General features: G+C 46.9%; 1 protein-coding gene across 4 annotated transcripts in view; it reads right to left on the reverse strand.

The window, feature by feature from the left end:
• Ksr2 (kinase suppressor of ras 2) overlaps window positions 1-15,674 on the reverse strand; it is a 397,441-nt gene that overhangs the window by 302,337 nt on the left and 79,430 nt on the right. For all 4 annotated transcript variants that reach the window (XM_063225734.1, XM_063225732.1, XM_063225735.1 and 1 more), the window contains exons 2-3: window positions 6,386-6,526; window positions 3,297-3,447 (exon numbers count right to left, since the gene is read on the reverse strand). In XM_063225734.1, the coding sequence (XP_063081804.1) occupies window positions 3,297-3,447; window positions 6,386-6,526 (292 nt within the window). The remainder of the gene's footprint in view (window positions 1-3,296; window positions 3,448-6,385; window positions 6,527-15,674) is intronic.

A 15,674-nucleotide genomic window follows, 5' to 3' on the forward strand; every position in this document is an offset into this window, starting at 1 on the left:
GACAGAGGACTGTCCAGCTGAGCCTAGCAGCTCACGGACTCCCAGGACACCAAAGCCTTAAGCCACTGGTTTGGGAGTGGCTTGTCACCCAGCTCTGGATCCCTAGCACACTGGCTGTGGTTCACCACGGGGGCCTCCCTCCCCCTCTCCGGAGGCCTGGAGGCTCTGTTTCCTCGGCTCAGAATGCTGCTGCTCCTGATCATCTCCAGCCTGGTGTCTCAGTCACTCTAGTCCCAACTTACATGTCACCTCCCCGGAGAGGCTCACTGTCAGTTTTAGGGGTCACCTAGGCTAAGTTACAGTCCCCCGCCACTATTCTGCCAAACACTACCAAGGCACTGCTGTGAGGGGACTTTGCAGAGGTGATAAGGTCCATCATCAGTGATTATCTCCCCTGACCTGGGTAAATGGATTCCACCCTCTGAGAGCTGAGGCTTCCCTGGAGCAAAAGAAATTCCACCCATGGTGTGCCCAAGACTCCCAGCCCCTCCAGGCCTCCCTCTGCAGCTCTCAGACAGCCCAGACAGCCCCTCAGCAGGTGCAGAAGCGAACTCCTTACAATCCACAACGCCCTCAGATGTTTACCCTGCTGCTTCTGCTTCCCTGGTGGAGCTTGTCAGCATGGCTGAGCTGCTGGTGCAGAAGCAGGCTTGTGACTGTGACTGTGTCTGTCCCTCTCTCTCGAGGGTGCCCTCCTGCAGTGCTATGGACTGGTAAGGGATTCCAAACGCCTAGGACAGGAGGAACGGCGCACACCCCGGGGGACAGAAGGACATCATGCTAGCACATACCATGGTTCTGGTTCTGGGAGGGGCTGCTCTTCCGGACCCCAGCTTTCCCCAAGTTAGCAGCAGCTGGAACAATAGGCCAATCAAGACGCACTCTCCCTCTTTGTGCCGCTCAAAGGAAGACTCTACCAGGGAAGGCGGCGGGCTTCATTCAAAGCCCAAACTGGGAAGGAGCGGGAGCATCTGAGGCTGTCCTATTTCGGGACGCTTTGCTTCCTGCTTCCCTCCTGCCTGCCAGTTCCCCCCTTAGTCTCGGGAGAAGCAGCCGGGGTGGGTCCCGCGAAGCCAGCTCCAGATGTCACCAGGGTCCAGGGGCCCTGCCTGAGGCGGCACCCTGCCCTCCTGGCCCCTGCATGCTCTGCGGGCCTCCCGAAGGACCACCCGGCATTGCACCCCGCTCTGTGCCCTGCTAGTCTGCAGAGAGGTCAGTCCCAGAGCTGTGCAAGGACCCCACGGCTGCCTGCAGTGTCAGCCCCGCACGAGCCCACCGCCCCAGGGCCAGCACGCCCGCCTGTCAGTTCGGGCTGCCTCACCTCTCTGGTGCCCACCAGGTAACAGTGCCAGCCTGCCCTCGGCACTGCTCCTGCCCATCGCCCCCCTCATAAGGGCACTTCCGCCTCCTCCTCTTCCCGTTTCCTGTTCTCCTTCCCTGCCTGCCCCCTCCAAGTCTCAGCTCAGTCCTGGATCTCGCAGTGAGCACAGGACAGACAGAGGGACAGGGACAGGCCAGAGGGCAGACGCAGCAGGGAAGGGAGGAAGGAAGGCAGGGCTGCCCACCATCTCCAGCTGGAGTCTGTCCTCAGGAAAGCAAAAGGGACCACAAGTTACTAGGCTGGAAATGACCAAAAGGCCAGAAGGAGGAGAAGCCGGGGAGAAGGAACCGAGCGGAAGAGGAGGAAAGATCAGACAGCTCGGCAAGGCGGCTGAGGGGCAGCGGCGGGGTCGGGGAAGGGGCCTGCTGTCCGCGGGCCGAGGTCCCCAGTCCCGGCTGGAGGGGAGGCGGCAGCACAGGACGGGCACACCTCTCCAGCAGCCAACCTGACTGCTGATGTCACCGAGGACCGGGGCTCTGAGAGGTCGAGGATGACAGGAGGGCAGTGGGCCACGGGAAAGCCGATCGGGGTTCTGCCTCTAGTTTTTGGCCGGAGAAAGGTGAGTCTCTAGAGGGCGGTCAAGCCAGACAGGAGAAAGGGCAACAGGGGTCACAATACTGAGGAAGGGCGTGGCTGGGAGGGAAGAAAGTGGAGAAAGGCATTTAGGGGTCAGCACTGGACAGGTGAAGCCCAGGGCCCTGCTGTGGTCTGAATGTCACGTCTCCCAGAATTCACAGGTAGAAACCTAAGCCCCGAGGTGACGATGTTAGACATCAGGCTACTGGGAGGGGACTGGGTCATGAACGGATCAATGGTTGATATTATGCTAAGGAAGACCGACAGGGGTTTGAGCAACTTCCTGGAAAGGTTCAGGAGAGATGACAATACACTTGAACCTAAATTGATAGAGCCCAGAGGTTATCTTGTTAGATTTTTTTTTTAAAAGCGTCAAAATAACCTAACTCCATTTTTTTAAAGACGTAGATATATACCCACTTGTCTAGAAGGATTATACCAAAAATTATACCAAATGAGAACAGCAGGTCCCTTAGGATGTAGGGCCCGGAGTAGTTATATTCTGATTTATGTTGTAACGAATGAACAGTAGAGAGGTGACTGGAACATACAGACACATTGCCATGAATCCCCTTCAGAACACTCCCTCCTTTGAACATACTCATCCCATCACGCTCGCCGCTTTCCGAAGCAGTTCTGGAGTCCTCTTTCCTGAGGGTCTTTAACAGGTGGCTTCAAAACTATAGCAAATGCTGCGGCCGAGTGCCAGCCCACGGAAAGGCAGGCAGGCAGGCTGGCTCTGTGCCCTCACCCACACTATTTACCAGACCTGGCACCAGATGACTCCTGGCTCCTCCCCAGAGTCAAGACGACATGAAAGGTAAACATTTGAACGGATTCAGAACATCAAGTCAGCCCTGACAGCATCGCTAAAGACGGGCAGGAGAGGGGACCTCAGAGCTGCTGGCGAGACGGGTGGGCTGAGCCTGCTTGAAGCCAGGTAGAGAATGGTGAGGGGGGTTAGCAGCTGTGTGTGTTTAACTGTGATAACTTCTTTTGTTTAAACATTCACCACCGTTTTCGAGCACACCTTCATGTTTATGCAAGAAAATGAGATGCTAACCAGTGGTCCGCAATGCAAAGGTTAAAGGACCCTGATCTTACACACACACACACACACACACACACACACAGTATTTCTGGATCAGGACCATAATTATCCAGGACTCGTCGCCCATGGGATTCAGCAGTCTGTCCCAGGGCTGAGTTCAAATCCAACAGCGTCTTTGGGCCACTAAACCCAAGCCCACCTTTGCTCTGCTGCGGACACCGGACACAGGACACTGCAGGACGGTGGCAGACATGCTGGGGACAGGGGTGCACACCCCTGCCCGCTCACCTGACATGTGCACGTTCCTGAGGCAGGAGAGGGAGGCGTTGAGGCGGGCGCACTCTTCCTGGTTGGCTCCGTACTTCTCCACCGTCTCACACACCTGCTCGTCGGTCATCTCCAGGAGGTCCTCCAGGCTCAGCTGACCCGGAGAGATTTCCTAGGGCAGGAAACAGAAAACCATCAACCAGGCTGCGAGCGCCTCCACACTGCCCCCTAGCGGCGCCCAGAGGCGGACACACCGCTGTGCAAATGTCCTGTACTGTAAGGGGTGAGTCTGTAATGTGGGGTCACACAGTTCTGGGTTTGAGTCTCGGGTTTGCTATTGCCTGCCCTCCAACTTGTGCCGGGACCCTCTTGTGCCGGTCACAGGGTCGAGGGTTCGAGCATATCTGCTTGTAAGCGGGTAAACGCTGAAAGTCCACGGGTGACTCAGGGCCGGGAATGGGACCGGATTTGTGCATGAGCGCCATAAGCGCCATATAGCACGCAGCTTTGTACCTTAAAGCCACGTGGGAAGGCTGGGCAGTGGTGTGGGGCGGGCAAGGGACGCCTCTGAGATGGTGAGCTAGGCTCCCAGTGCTTAATGTGTCTGCCTAGAATAAGAGCACTCTTCAAAACTTGAACTTCTGTATTTACCCGTCCATAAATATACGTATATATATACATAGTACATATACATTATGCGCCTTCATTTTAGCATTTAATGGTAGCCAATGTTTTTACACAAATATTTAAATAAGGGTTTCAAATGTTTGGATGGTGCTATCCAGGGTAATAGTGTGAGCGCTTTCTGCCCTCTGGTGGTCACATCTGTGTATTACAACAAAGTTCAGATTCCCACCATTAAACTCAACCAGAAACAGGAAAACCACAACACACACATTCCACCAAAAGATTTATAAATAAATAAGTAAGCTGGAGGACAAAAGCCAAAGCCCAGACAGCGCACTTGGTCAGGGGCAGAAACAGAACAGGAACTGAGTCTCTTGGGGCTTTGTCAAACTGGGGCAGGTTGCAGGTGAGGTCTGTATCAAAGGCGCTAACCCCGGGACTGAGGTACAGGAGGAATCACATTGAGATGAGATCGTGCGCAACATGAAAGGATTCTCTCCTCTTTGCTGGCTGCAGGTCTCGTGCATTTTAATTTTTCCACTTTAAATTATTTACACTGAAGTTTAAGGTCATAAAAAGTGGAGAACTAATTCTTATGGCAGTAAAGGTGGAGAAAACCTTTACAAACCTGGACAAGAGAGCAGACGGCACATACATGTGATAAAACAGTATCAGCTAAGGTGGATGAAGCATTGGTTTAAGTGCTTTCCATAAATTTTCTTTATATGCTACAAAAGCCACATAGCAATGGTACTCTTCTCCTCATTTAAGACCAACATACTAAACTCAGAGGGGTTAGGGTATTTGCACAAGGCTACACAGGAGCAGGTGGTGGAGCTTGAACCCAGCTGAGCCTCTTGGAGCTGCGCCTACACTGCCGCTTCCTTGCAAGGAGGACCTCTGGTGGACACACTCAGGAACTGCAGGCAGAAAGCAAAACCAGCTCCGCCCCCTCCCAAGCGGGGAGCTTTGGACTCAGAGGTCAGAGACCTTGAGCGCAAGGTCAGGTTCCAGCACCCCAGGAATGGAAAGGAGCAAATCGGTGGACTGCAGGAAGCCTCGGGGACCCAAAGGGGCAGGAGACCCAGGTCATCAGCTTATTCACTGGACAGAGACTGCACCATTAGCAATTCTGACCTTGCAGCCAAAGATCTGAGCTTTTGCTTTGTTTTGTTTTTTTGTTTGTTTGTTTGTTTGTTTTCTCTCTGCACTACTAGGCCTGAACCCAGGGCCTCACACATGCTAGGCACATGCTCTACCACCAAGATACTCCCTCAGCTCTGAGCTTTGAACTCCTTAGGAGAACTTGTTCAGTGTTTTAAATATTGGTTTAAAATAAAATTTTAAGAATCATATCCACCAACAGGAACTATCTGTTGATCAGATACAGTTTGAGAGCCACCAGTCTTCAACCGTTCATCTAGAAGATTCGTTTGTGCCTTCTTTTCTCCATAATTAGCCCTTGATAAAGGGGCCTCAAAGCTTCTGAAAAGTGGCCCAGGCCAGGCACTTAACTGTAGCCATCTAAGCTGGATTCTCCTGCCTATTCAACAGTTGCACAGGTCACTTCATCGCTGAGCCTCGATTATCAATCTGTAGAATGGGGTATTAGTCCCAACCACTCAGACGGTCACTGAGAGGCTCATCACTGAATCATCTCAATTGTTGAGCCTTACGCAAATGCCTTAAATAATCCTTGGCACTGAAGGCTGGATGTTATGAGCCGAACTGGCACCAGTAGCAGTGGTTTGGCGCCAGCTCCTGAGATCCAAGAGGGCGAGGAAACCTTACAACTCCTGAGACCTTAAGAATATGGCGGACACACAGAATCAGGTGGTCCAGCCAAGCTTTACCACTGCAAAACCTGTTACTGGACCTCAAAAGTTTTTAATAAGGAAACATTTACTGAGTGCTGTGAGGAGCCAGACGCGAGCCGACCATCTTATACAAATCATCTCATTTTATTATGCCAGCTACTGACAATCGTTACCTGCATTTAAAAGCTGGGCAGACCGACACTCTAAGATCATGCAATCCAACATGGCAGCCGCTGGCCACATTAATTAACATTAAACCTATTAAAATTTTAGTTCCTCAGCCTCCTTCACTAAGCACAGTCCAAGTGCTCCTCAGCCACTCATAGCCAGTGGCTACCACAGCACACAGCACAGATACAAACTATTTCTGTCATAGCAGTCAGTTCCACTGGACAGTGCTGACCCAGGAGGTGAAATGCTTGGGCTAACCTGACTCTGTTAAAGACTGGCATGGCTGGAGGAAGTTGTGACTGAGCCCAGAACCACGGCCTTAACAACTCTGGACACATCGGAGACCCCGCCTGCATCCTCCAGTCTGTCCAGAGGAGGGCCCGCTATGTGCCATGAGCTGTGCTGGACACAGCTAAAGTCTGCCATCCGAGGAACAGCAGAGGCATGGTCAAGGTCAGGGTCAGAGTCAAAGGGTACAGGGCTGCCCCTGGTCACCTCCAGGACTTCCTTGCGCACATCCACGATCCGGAACCAGTGCCGGAGCTGGGGGAAGCCATCCAGCTCGGCGTTGCGTTCCTGCAGGGCCACCTTCTTTTTGCAGGACAGCTGACGGCTGAAGTACTTCACCAGCTTGCTCTGCAGAGACAAAGAAGGACAAAGACCTGCTCAGAGCACTGCCACAAGGAGCAGAGGCAGGAACCCCAGGACCCCACCATGCTGCCTTCCATCCAAACCCCAGCCAACTCTGTTTTTGAGATTTGGGTTCAACTTCAGGGAGATTCAGCTGTGGGTTGCATACAGTCTAAGTGTGTCCCCTCAAGGGTTATGTGCTGGATACTTGGTGCCCAGTGTAATGCTCCTGAGAGCTGCTGAATCTTTAAGAGGTGGTCCTGATGGAGGTGACTGGTCCTGGGGTACCAACCTTGGAAGAGATTAGCGTAGTTCTCTCAAGAATGAGCTGTTAAAACGCTAGGCCAACCCCACAGGCTTGGTCTCTTCTGGTTTCCTTTACACTTCTCCATCATAGCATCAGCCAGCACCATGCTAATTGGACCTTCTAGTCACCAGAATCATGAGCCAAATAAACTTTTCTTTATAATGTATCCAGCCTCTGATATTTTGTTGTAGCAACAGAAAGCCCCAAACCCACAATGCTGATGAAAATGAGCAAACAAACTCCAACATTTCATAGGGTGGGGACGGGACTGGAATGCATCGGTACCATCTTGGTGGAGGGTTTTGTTTTGTCTTGTTTTTTAGCTGTACGCACTTACATTTTCATTCCATATATTCTGGACCCAACAAATCTACCTCTACAAACTCTTTCTACAGATATGCATCCTAGGCGAAACACCTGTGTCCAAGGTACTTTTTCATACAGTCCTGTTTGTGATGACAAAAGATTACAAACACTCCGAGGTCCATCAGTAGGAAAGGCATCAAATAAACCATGCTACAGTCACACAAAGAAACCCTGGGCAGCTACAAAATAAAATTACAAAGCATGCTGAGCAGTGATCCAGCACGGTTCCCAAGACACATTGATAAATAAAAATAAACAATGCCCATCCCCATGGAAAACGTTTCCATTTATGTATCTTTGTAAAGGTAGAGTCTCTCTCAAAGGATGCCTGATCCTCTAGGGCAAAAGAAAGGGCGGATGAGGTACAAGATAAAAGTAATATTTCATTTAAACGCACAGATGCCCCTTGACTCATTAAGAGCACACAAGTATTCATGGGTTGACAAATTCTTTAAAATGAGATGGACCTGAACTCAGGATCGGGGAGAAATGACAAGAATGTGAAACAGAAGACTGTACGGCTAGATCCATAAAAACCAGCAACACTAGCAGAAGAAAAGCAGGCCATACGTGCCCAATCAGAGGACAAGATGAGGAAGAATAAATCCAGGCTTCCAGCTTGGGACAGGGCGACTTTATACACGGGGCACAGCAAAACGTGTATGTGTTTCTTTGTAGTGTTTGGCATTGTTTCAGTGGTTACTTAGACCACATTATCTACGTAATCTAAAACATATGTAATAAAGATAGTTAAATGAAACAAAATTTAAAGTCCTTAGGGATGAGACGCTTGTGACTTTTCAAAGCTCTGTGAATCAACAGTTATCAGAAAGAAAGTTTTGGAAATCTGGGATCCCAGGATTTGGAGCAAGAGATGGTGGTGTTGGGTGTCAGTTGCTTCTTCCTGGTTGGTCTCCATTCTCCCCTTTCCTGAAAAGAACACTGCCGCTTGCCTGCCGAGAACACCCTTCCTGGCCTCTGAGGCCGTGCAGCTCAGGGGAGCTGCCCGCCCACCCCACCTGGCTGGAGGGGAGGCTGTGATCCAGCCCCGGTCACACAGCCATGCTGGGGTCAAGGTAACAAGGAACCCAGCAGAGCCACTGAAAAGCAACTCAGGACCTCTTCCAAGCAGCAGGACCCACAGCGGCTGGGTGTCAGAGAAGCCCAGGGCTGCTGGTGTGACGGACTAGAGGAAATCAGCATGGAGAGACAGAATCACCCTCTCTCCATGACCACAGATTTCTGTCCATCAGCAGAGACCCTGGAGTAAGCAGAGAAACCAGACAGCTCACAAATGTTCTTGCTTTTTTCCTTTTTTCTTAAACTGGATTTGGGTTTCTGTTACTAAAGCCTCTTCCCTTGGGGGTAGGTTAAAGGACATCCCGGTCCCCCTTCTTGAGGGAATCTTGACATCCAAGTTGTTAGTCTCCCCTTTGGCTACTAAAATAAATGTCTATGAACTTAGCAGCTTAAAACAATACCAATTTTTTAGCCAACAGTTCCAGGGTGCAAAAGTCCAAAATCAAGCTCACTGGGCTAAAATTGAGGTGTCGACATAGCTGTGCCCCCACTGCAGATCTCGGCAAGATCTGTTTCTTTGCTCTCAACTTGCAGAGATGACTGCACTCCTTGGCTCCTGTCCCCTTCCTCATATCACTCCACCATCACAGGTCCTCACACTGATTCTGACCCCCCCACCTCCTTCGGTCAGGACTCTTACGATGATAACCACAGGATAATCCCCCATCTCAATATCCTTGATCACATCTGCAAAGTTCCTTTTGCCCTGTGAGATCACATAGTCACAGCTTTCACGGTTTAGGGCATGCCACCTTCAGGGCCATTCTTCACCCTACTATGGCTCTGCCATTGTCTTGAGAAGTGGTTCAATTCTGCCTGAATCTTTCCTGAGCTCCTGCCACCATGGTTTGGATCTTAAATTTCCCCCAAATGCCTGCGTGTTCAAGGCTTTGATGCCCTTGGAGGTGATGGGACCCTTAAGAGGTGGGATGTAGTGGAGTTAGAGGTCACTGGAGCAGCGCCCTTGAAGGGGACTGTGAGATGCCAGTCTCTTTCACTTCCCGTCACTATGAGATGAGCAGCTTCCTCCACCTCACACTTCTGCCATGATGTGCTGTCTGGCCACCAGCCCAAAGCTGCAGGGTCATCCACCCCAGACTGAAACTTCTGAAACTATCAGCCCAGATAATCCTTTTCTCTTTTTAAAGCTGACTATCCCGGTGTTTTGTTACAGTGAGGGAAAACTGATTAACACATCTGCCATGGAGCAAGAATGTTTAGAGTCTTGATATTCAGGTACGGACACAGCTTATAGGCTCAGGCACAAGAGTGAACAAGGTGAGCAAACCAGTCAAGGCTGACGAGGTCAGAGGATACGATCAAAGGTCACACAGGCAATGAGGGACGTGTGAACAAAACCAGCTCCTGGACAGAATCTCATTCATGGACATATTTGAGGCACACTCAGCACTTGTTATGCATTAGAATTAGCTGCTGACATTTAAAAATATAAACACTTCATGCAAAATCCCAAATTGAGGCTGCTTCCAAAGAGTCTGAGGACCTGGGCACGTGGGTCGCATTCCAGGTTGGAGAACTTGCACTGCTGGACCCTTGGCTCTCGGTTTTCCACTGTCTTCACGGTAGACAGACAGACTGCCCCTGAGGCCAGGCCCAGTGTGCTATCCATCCATATGCTTGCACTGCCACCTCCTTAAGGCAATGGCAGGAAAGAAAGGAAATGATTCTTTTTACTAATATTTCTACCTAAAATAAAAAGCCAAACTGGATTCTGAGACATGTCAGCGGTGGAAAGGGTCTCTCTTGACCCTTCCTCATAAAGATAGAGAAAACAAAAAGCTAGCAAAATCAGAAGTGCACAGACTGCACTTTAAATACAAGTAGATGACAAATTATCTCCAGGAACTGCAACACAGAAGGCTACAAAACCTAGATGGTCTCTGCTCCTGAACAGGAGAACATAGAAGGGAAAAGGGACCTCTCATGGAATGGAGGAGAACCCCAAAAGGGCCCCCAGGTATTCACTGGAAAACTTCACCAGCCAATTTGAGGATAACTGTTAAACCAGAAGGGGTTTACCCAACACAATAGCAGAATTCAAAGGAAATAGGACAGAAGAAGAGAAAGTCTACATCAAGGGGTTGGAGGAGAGGGACAGAGGTAGAAAATCTCATAAAGCAAACAACATGCCGTCAGACTCCTCCCATCAAGAGGTGGAGGCTAATATGCATTTATGAAAATACAAGGGGCTGGGGATTTAGCTCAGCGGCATAAGCGCCTGCCTTGTAAGCAGGCAGTCGTGAGTTCGATCCCTGGTACCGATAAAAAAAAAAAAAAAAAAAAAAAAAAATACCAAAGCAATTTGTCCACTTACTACGTGTTAATAATTATAATAATAAAAAAGAGGTGGCTCCTAATTCCTTTCTCAAGTGTCGGCTTGGCTTACTGATGAACAGACTATGGCAGGAATGACAATGTGCAACTTTGGAGGCCAAAACAGAGGAGGTACTGCTGGTTCTTCTTTGTTCATTCTCTGAGGGAACTAAACTGCCATGTTATGAGGGTGCTCAATCAGCTATGAAGAGATTCCCACGGTGAGGACCCAAGGCTTCCTATCAAGATGGGTGGGAGTCATGGCAGGGAACCATTCCCAAAGGGGATTCTCCAACCCCAGTCAAGCCTTCAGTTGTCAGCAGCCCTCATCAGCATCTTGACAGCAACAGGTGATAAACCCAGCGTGAGAGCCATCCAGATAAACTACTTCTAAAGCCCAAACCTACATGAAATGTGAAATAATTAATGGTTTGTTCTAAGTTGCTATGTTTTGGGGTGATTCGTTAAAACAGCAAGAGATAAAAAAAATATGCAGGATGGAATCCCATTCAAAGTAATAATGAAAAGAAACAGTGACAAAATATTCCTATAGATAAGGCAAGCACATCAGAAAAAATATGCTCACAAAACAGAACAACACTAACCTATGCTTTCGAAGCTCTAGGAAATTAAGAAAATGATACATAATCTGAAAAAAACCAACTTAAATCAGAGCTAGCAAATCTCAAAATTGAAGTATCAGAACTTAGAAAAGAATCAGAAATAAAACAGATATTGTATTCACTTAAGATAAACAGGTGAAAAGGTAGAACAAATTTTATAAATCAGAACTAAGTAGAGTCTATACAATGTAAACAATGGAGCCACGATGGAAAGACAGTCCTGCCAGATTCAGGAATGAAGGAGAGAGTATCCAAGCTCGCAAGCCCATTATAGAGATGGGAGATAAGCAAAGCACCATAGATTGACCAAATAAATACATAAAGGATTATTTTTTTCACTTTCTGGGAAAAGCAATACAGATATGGGATGGGGAAAGGCTAGCACTGACCCCATGATGTTGAATTGTGAATAAAGGTATTGGTTATACAAATACACACACGCATATACAAATAAATGTTGATGTACGTGTGGGTGTCTATGTGCACATGCATGCATCACACACACACCATCTACACGTCATACATACGTGCTATTCACAGAAGAGACTGGAAACAACAACATTATAGGAAAAATCTGTATACCTAGAACCCAGATCTTGGAGGCTGCTTCTTTTTCTTTTTTCTCAGGAACAAATTAGAAAGTAAGAGAAAATGGTACAAGGCTTTAGAAACTAATTAGAAAGTAACAGAAAAGAGTACAAGACTAGATTGAATAAGGAAAACAGGAAAGAACTCCAGCTAGCAGCTAAAGGGGGCCACGCTTAAGGAAGAGGCTCAGGCGGGGCCCCAAGGCTGCTAAATGTAATTTCTACCCAGTGATGTCAATGATTTCAGGGCTGGGATGGGAAAAAGAGTAAAAGTTTGGGAAATCGTACTAAGAAAATAAGAATGAGCTCAAGGAATGAGGAGATGCTGCAAAATATATTTATTTTCAGTGGATTGTTGTACTTATGCTTAAAAATATTTTAAATGGGTAGGGAAATAAACCAAAAGGTATGCAGGAGAATTCTGTAAGCATCTGAGAGCCCTCCACTGTGGTGCCAATAGGCCAGACATTGTTCATTCACTCTGAAGCAGGAGACCGCAGCTTAGGGACTTAGCAAGAAGCTGTTGCAAAAAATCTTTGAAGGGACTAGAGATGTAGCTTAATGTGAAGTCCCTGTTTGCAGCTCCCAAACCACAAAAGGAAGGAGGAAGAAATTACAATAGAAGAATTTTTTTAAAAACATATTTTCCCCTAAAACCTAAACTGAGATTTCAAATAAAAAACATTCCAGATACACTAATACAACATATGATTATTGTACTTGCATTGCAGTGGGATGAACACAGGTTTATCAAAAATGGATGGTAGCTTTTATTTTATTTGGAAGATACAGAAAATTAATTTTAACTTAAAAGCCATTATTAAGCTAGGCATGGTGGCGCACGCCTGCAATCCCAGCACTCGGAGGCTCAGGCAGGAGTTTTGCTGTGAGTTTGAGGCCAGGCCAAGCTACACAATGGCTTCAAGGCCAGCTTAAACTACATAGTGAGATCCCATCTCAAAAAAAATAAATAAATAAAAGCCATTATTAAATTTTAGTTCTGTGGTTAAATGTCCTTTAAAATTTTGCAAAACTTTTCCTAAAGATTTAGAGAACATGTTTAAACTCAAATTTTAGCTATGGAAATAGGGGCCACCTTGCTTTGGCCTAAATGCTGGGCTCAGGTCTCTCAACCCCAGTGGCTTTTAATCTTGCATTTGCCGGTGAACCCCTAAACCCCACCTCCAGGAATTCCTCCTTAATTCTGCTTTGGTTCAGCACACTGCTGAGCCCCTCAGAGTGAAGCTGTTTACTCTTCAGGTCACCTGGCCACAGAGTAGCCCACCAGCCACCTATGGCTAACTGAGCACTTGGAATGAAGCCAGAGCAACCAAGAAACACACTTTTTCATTTTATTTCATTTCTTAAATTTTATTTTTTCTTTATTAGTACGTTTGCAATGCATCATGGGAAGCTGGTCCATGTACATAATACATCTGAATTCTTTTTATCCTTCCCCTTCTCCTCCCCTCCACCTTCCTGCATCCCTTGGCCTCCCTCTTTATTTCATTTTAGTTAATTTAAATGAAATGGGAAACCCAAAGCCGTGTAAAATTTTTTCTATTAAATTTAATTTTATTATTTTGGGAGACTAATACTAAATTGAGCTAGGTATGGTGGCCTATGCCTGCAGTCCCAACCACAGGGGACACTGAGGCAAGTGAGTCACTCCTTCTAAGTCAGCCTGAGCAACAATGTGAGATCTTATCTCAAAACACACACACACACACACACACACACACACACACACACACAGGAAAACCAGGCCAGGAGTGTAGCTCAAGGTATAGCTGATTTCAAGCCCTGGTGTCACAATAAAATAAAATAAGCCTACATTGAGATGTGTAAGTATAAATACATGTTGAGTTTCAAAGTCAGGGATGCCAAACAACATTAAAACCCGGAGTGATGGAGACACATCTGTCATCCTCACATTCTGAGAGGCAGAGGCAGGAGGACCGAAAGTCCAAGCCCAGCCTGGACAAGTTGGTCACTCAGCAATACCTGGTATAAAAACAAATAAAAAGGGGGTAGGAAGGTAGCTCAGGCCCTGGGTTCAGTCCCCAGTACTTCAAAACAAAATGTGTATTTTTATACTGGTTGCATGACTAAGGGATGATATTTGGGGTACCCTGGGTGGAATGCAACGTTAAAATCACTTCCATCCGTTTCTTTGTCAAAGTGGCTACTAGAAATTTCCAAACTCCACACATGGCCACACAGGCTGTCCATCCCTGAGGGACACTGTTGCTCTAGGGTTTCATCCCCAAGACACACGGAAGGCTAGTCATGAACCTGCGGCTCTAAGTTGGTAAGAGCCCAACAGATTGGCAATGCTCTAACTCTTCACTACTAGAGAATGATATAAACCCATGACAAGGTGTTTTTATGACAGCGTATCACCCAAAATAACGTGGTACATGGATTTATACCTCTGTACAGAAGGCTAGAAAAAAACCTGCCGAGATCTGGAACAAAATGTTAGCAGGTGTTATCTCCCCGGGTGAGATTATGGTTGATCTATTTTTTCCTGTTTGCTTCTCTATAGCAATATTTTAAAATGCAATGACTGTGTTACCTGCTGTGAAGGGGACAGATGTAGGAATATTTCTGAAGTCCAGGTTCCGATAGGCTCGGCAATACCCCAGAAAAGGGATCAGTTTGAGAAGCCTCCTCATACAGGCTTCAGGGCTGCTGGCGTTCCTTACAGAACACTACAAAGTATTTACCTGGAGCCAACGTGCAGCCTGCTGTACACTTCCGCGTTTGCAGGGAGAGTTGTGGGGTCCACTGAGGAAGTCAGCAGGGGTAACTCTTTTTTTTCCAGTACTGGGAATTCAGTCTAGGGCCTCCCCTGAGCTGGATCCCTGAACCTTTTTACTTATTTTTTATTTTATTTGGAGAAAGAATTTTTTTTTTTTAAGTTGCAAATTTTCCCAAGCTGGAACTAGAATTTGTCTGGGTTAGAACTTCCTAGCAACATTTTAATACCCATGCATTCTGATTCCAGGAATCTCATTTCCAAGAATTTTCCTACAAAATACTTATTTTACAGGCGTGTGTGTGCAGGGAAAAATGCTGGCTGGCTGTTGCGGTCTAGTTTGTTATTTTTAAAATGTGAAAACAATTTTTCCAAAAGGATGTATGCATAGAAAAGCTATCGATAAGTCTTAGCACATCTATAGAATGGACTGTTATAAAACTTTTTAAAATAAGGCAGATTAACACATACTGATCTGGGAAAGTCTCCAAGATTTTTATCTGCCAGGAAAATGCAACTGGATATGATTGCATTCATGTTTTCAAAAAATTATGTGTCGATAATGTTTATAAACACATGGAAAAATATGATAGCAAATACATATTTACCTTAACAGTTTGCCGACAGAATACAGGAAATGATATAGTACACTATAAACATGTACTGGTTTAACTTTTCATATAAGCATACATTGTTCTGTTTTTTTTGTTGTTATTTAGAATTTTTTTAATTAAAGGGTTAATTTGAGTATCCTATCCACTCACTGCGCGTCCCTAACCTTTGGTTTATTCCAAGGACACTGACAGAGTGCCACCTGATTACCAGCTATTATTTAGGCTCTGGGAATTTCAAGAGTTTATCTTCTGATATATTGCACACAACCAGAGCCAAACCTGTCTGAAAAAGGTTGAGATGCGAAACCTGTGTCTAATATTGATGACTCTTTACATCTAATCTAATAAATCATAAGACACAAAAAAGATTATAACTTTCAATGGAGAAGACTCAAACCAAGGAGGCTCTTGAGCTCCTGATGTGATGCTGTTTTTCACAGCAGTAAAGATGCCTAGAGCACACGTGTCCATTTCCTTTGCAC

Source organism: Cavia porcellus, unplaced genomic scaffold (assembly GCF_034190915.1).
Source record: "Cavia porcellus strain 051 isolate PalLab524CR breed Dunkin Hartley unplaced genomic scaffold, mCavPor4.1 scaffold_16, whole genome shotgun sequence".
Lineage (NCBI taxonomy): Eukaryota > Metazoa > Chordata > Mammalia > Rodentia > Caviidae > Cavia > Cavia porcellus.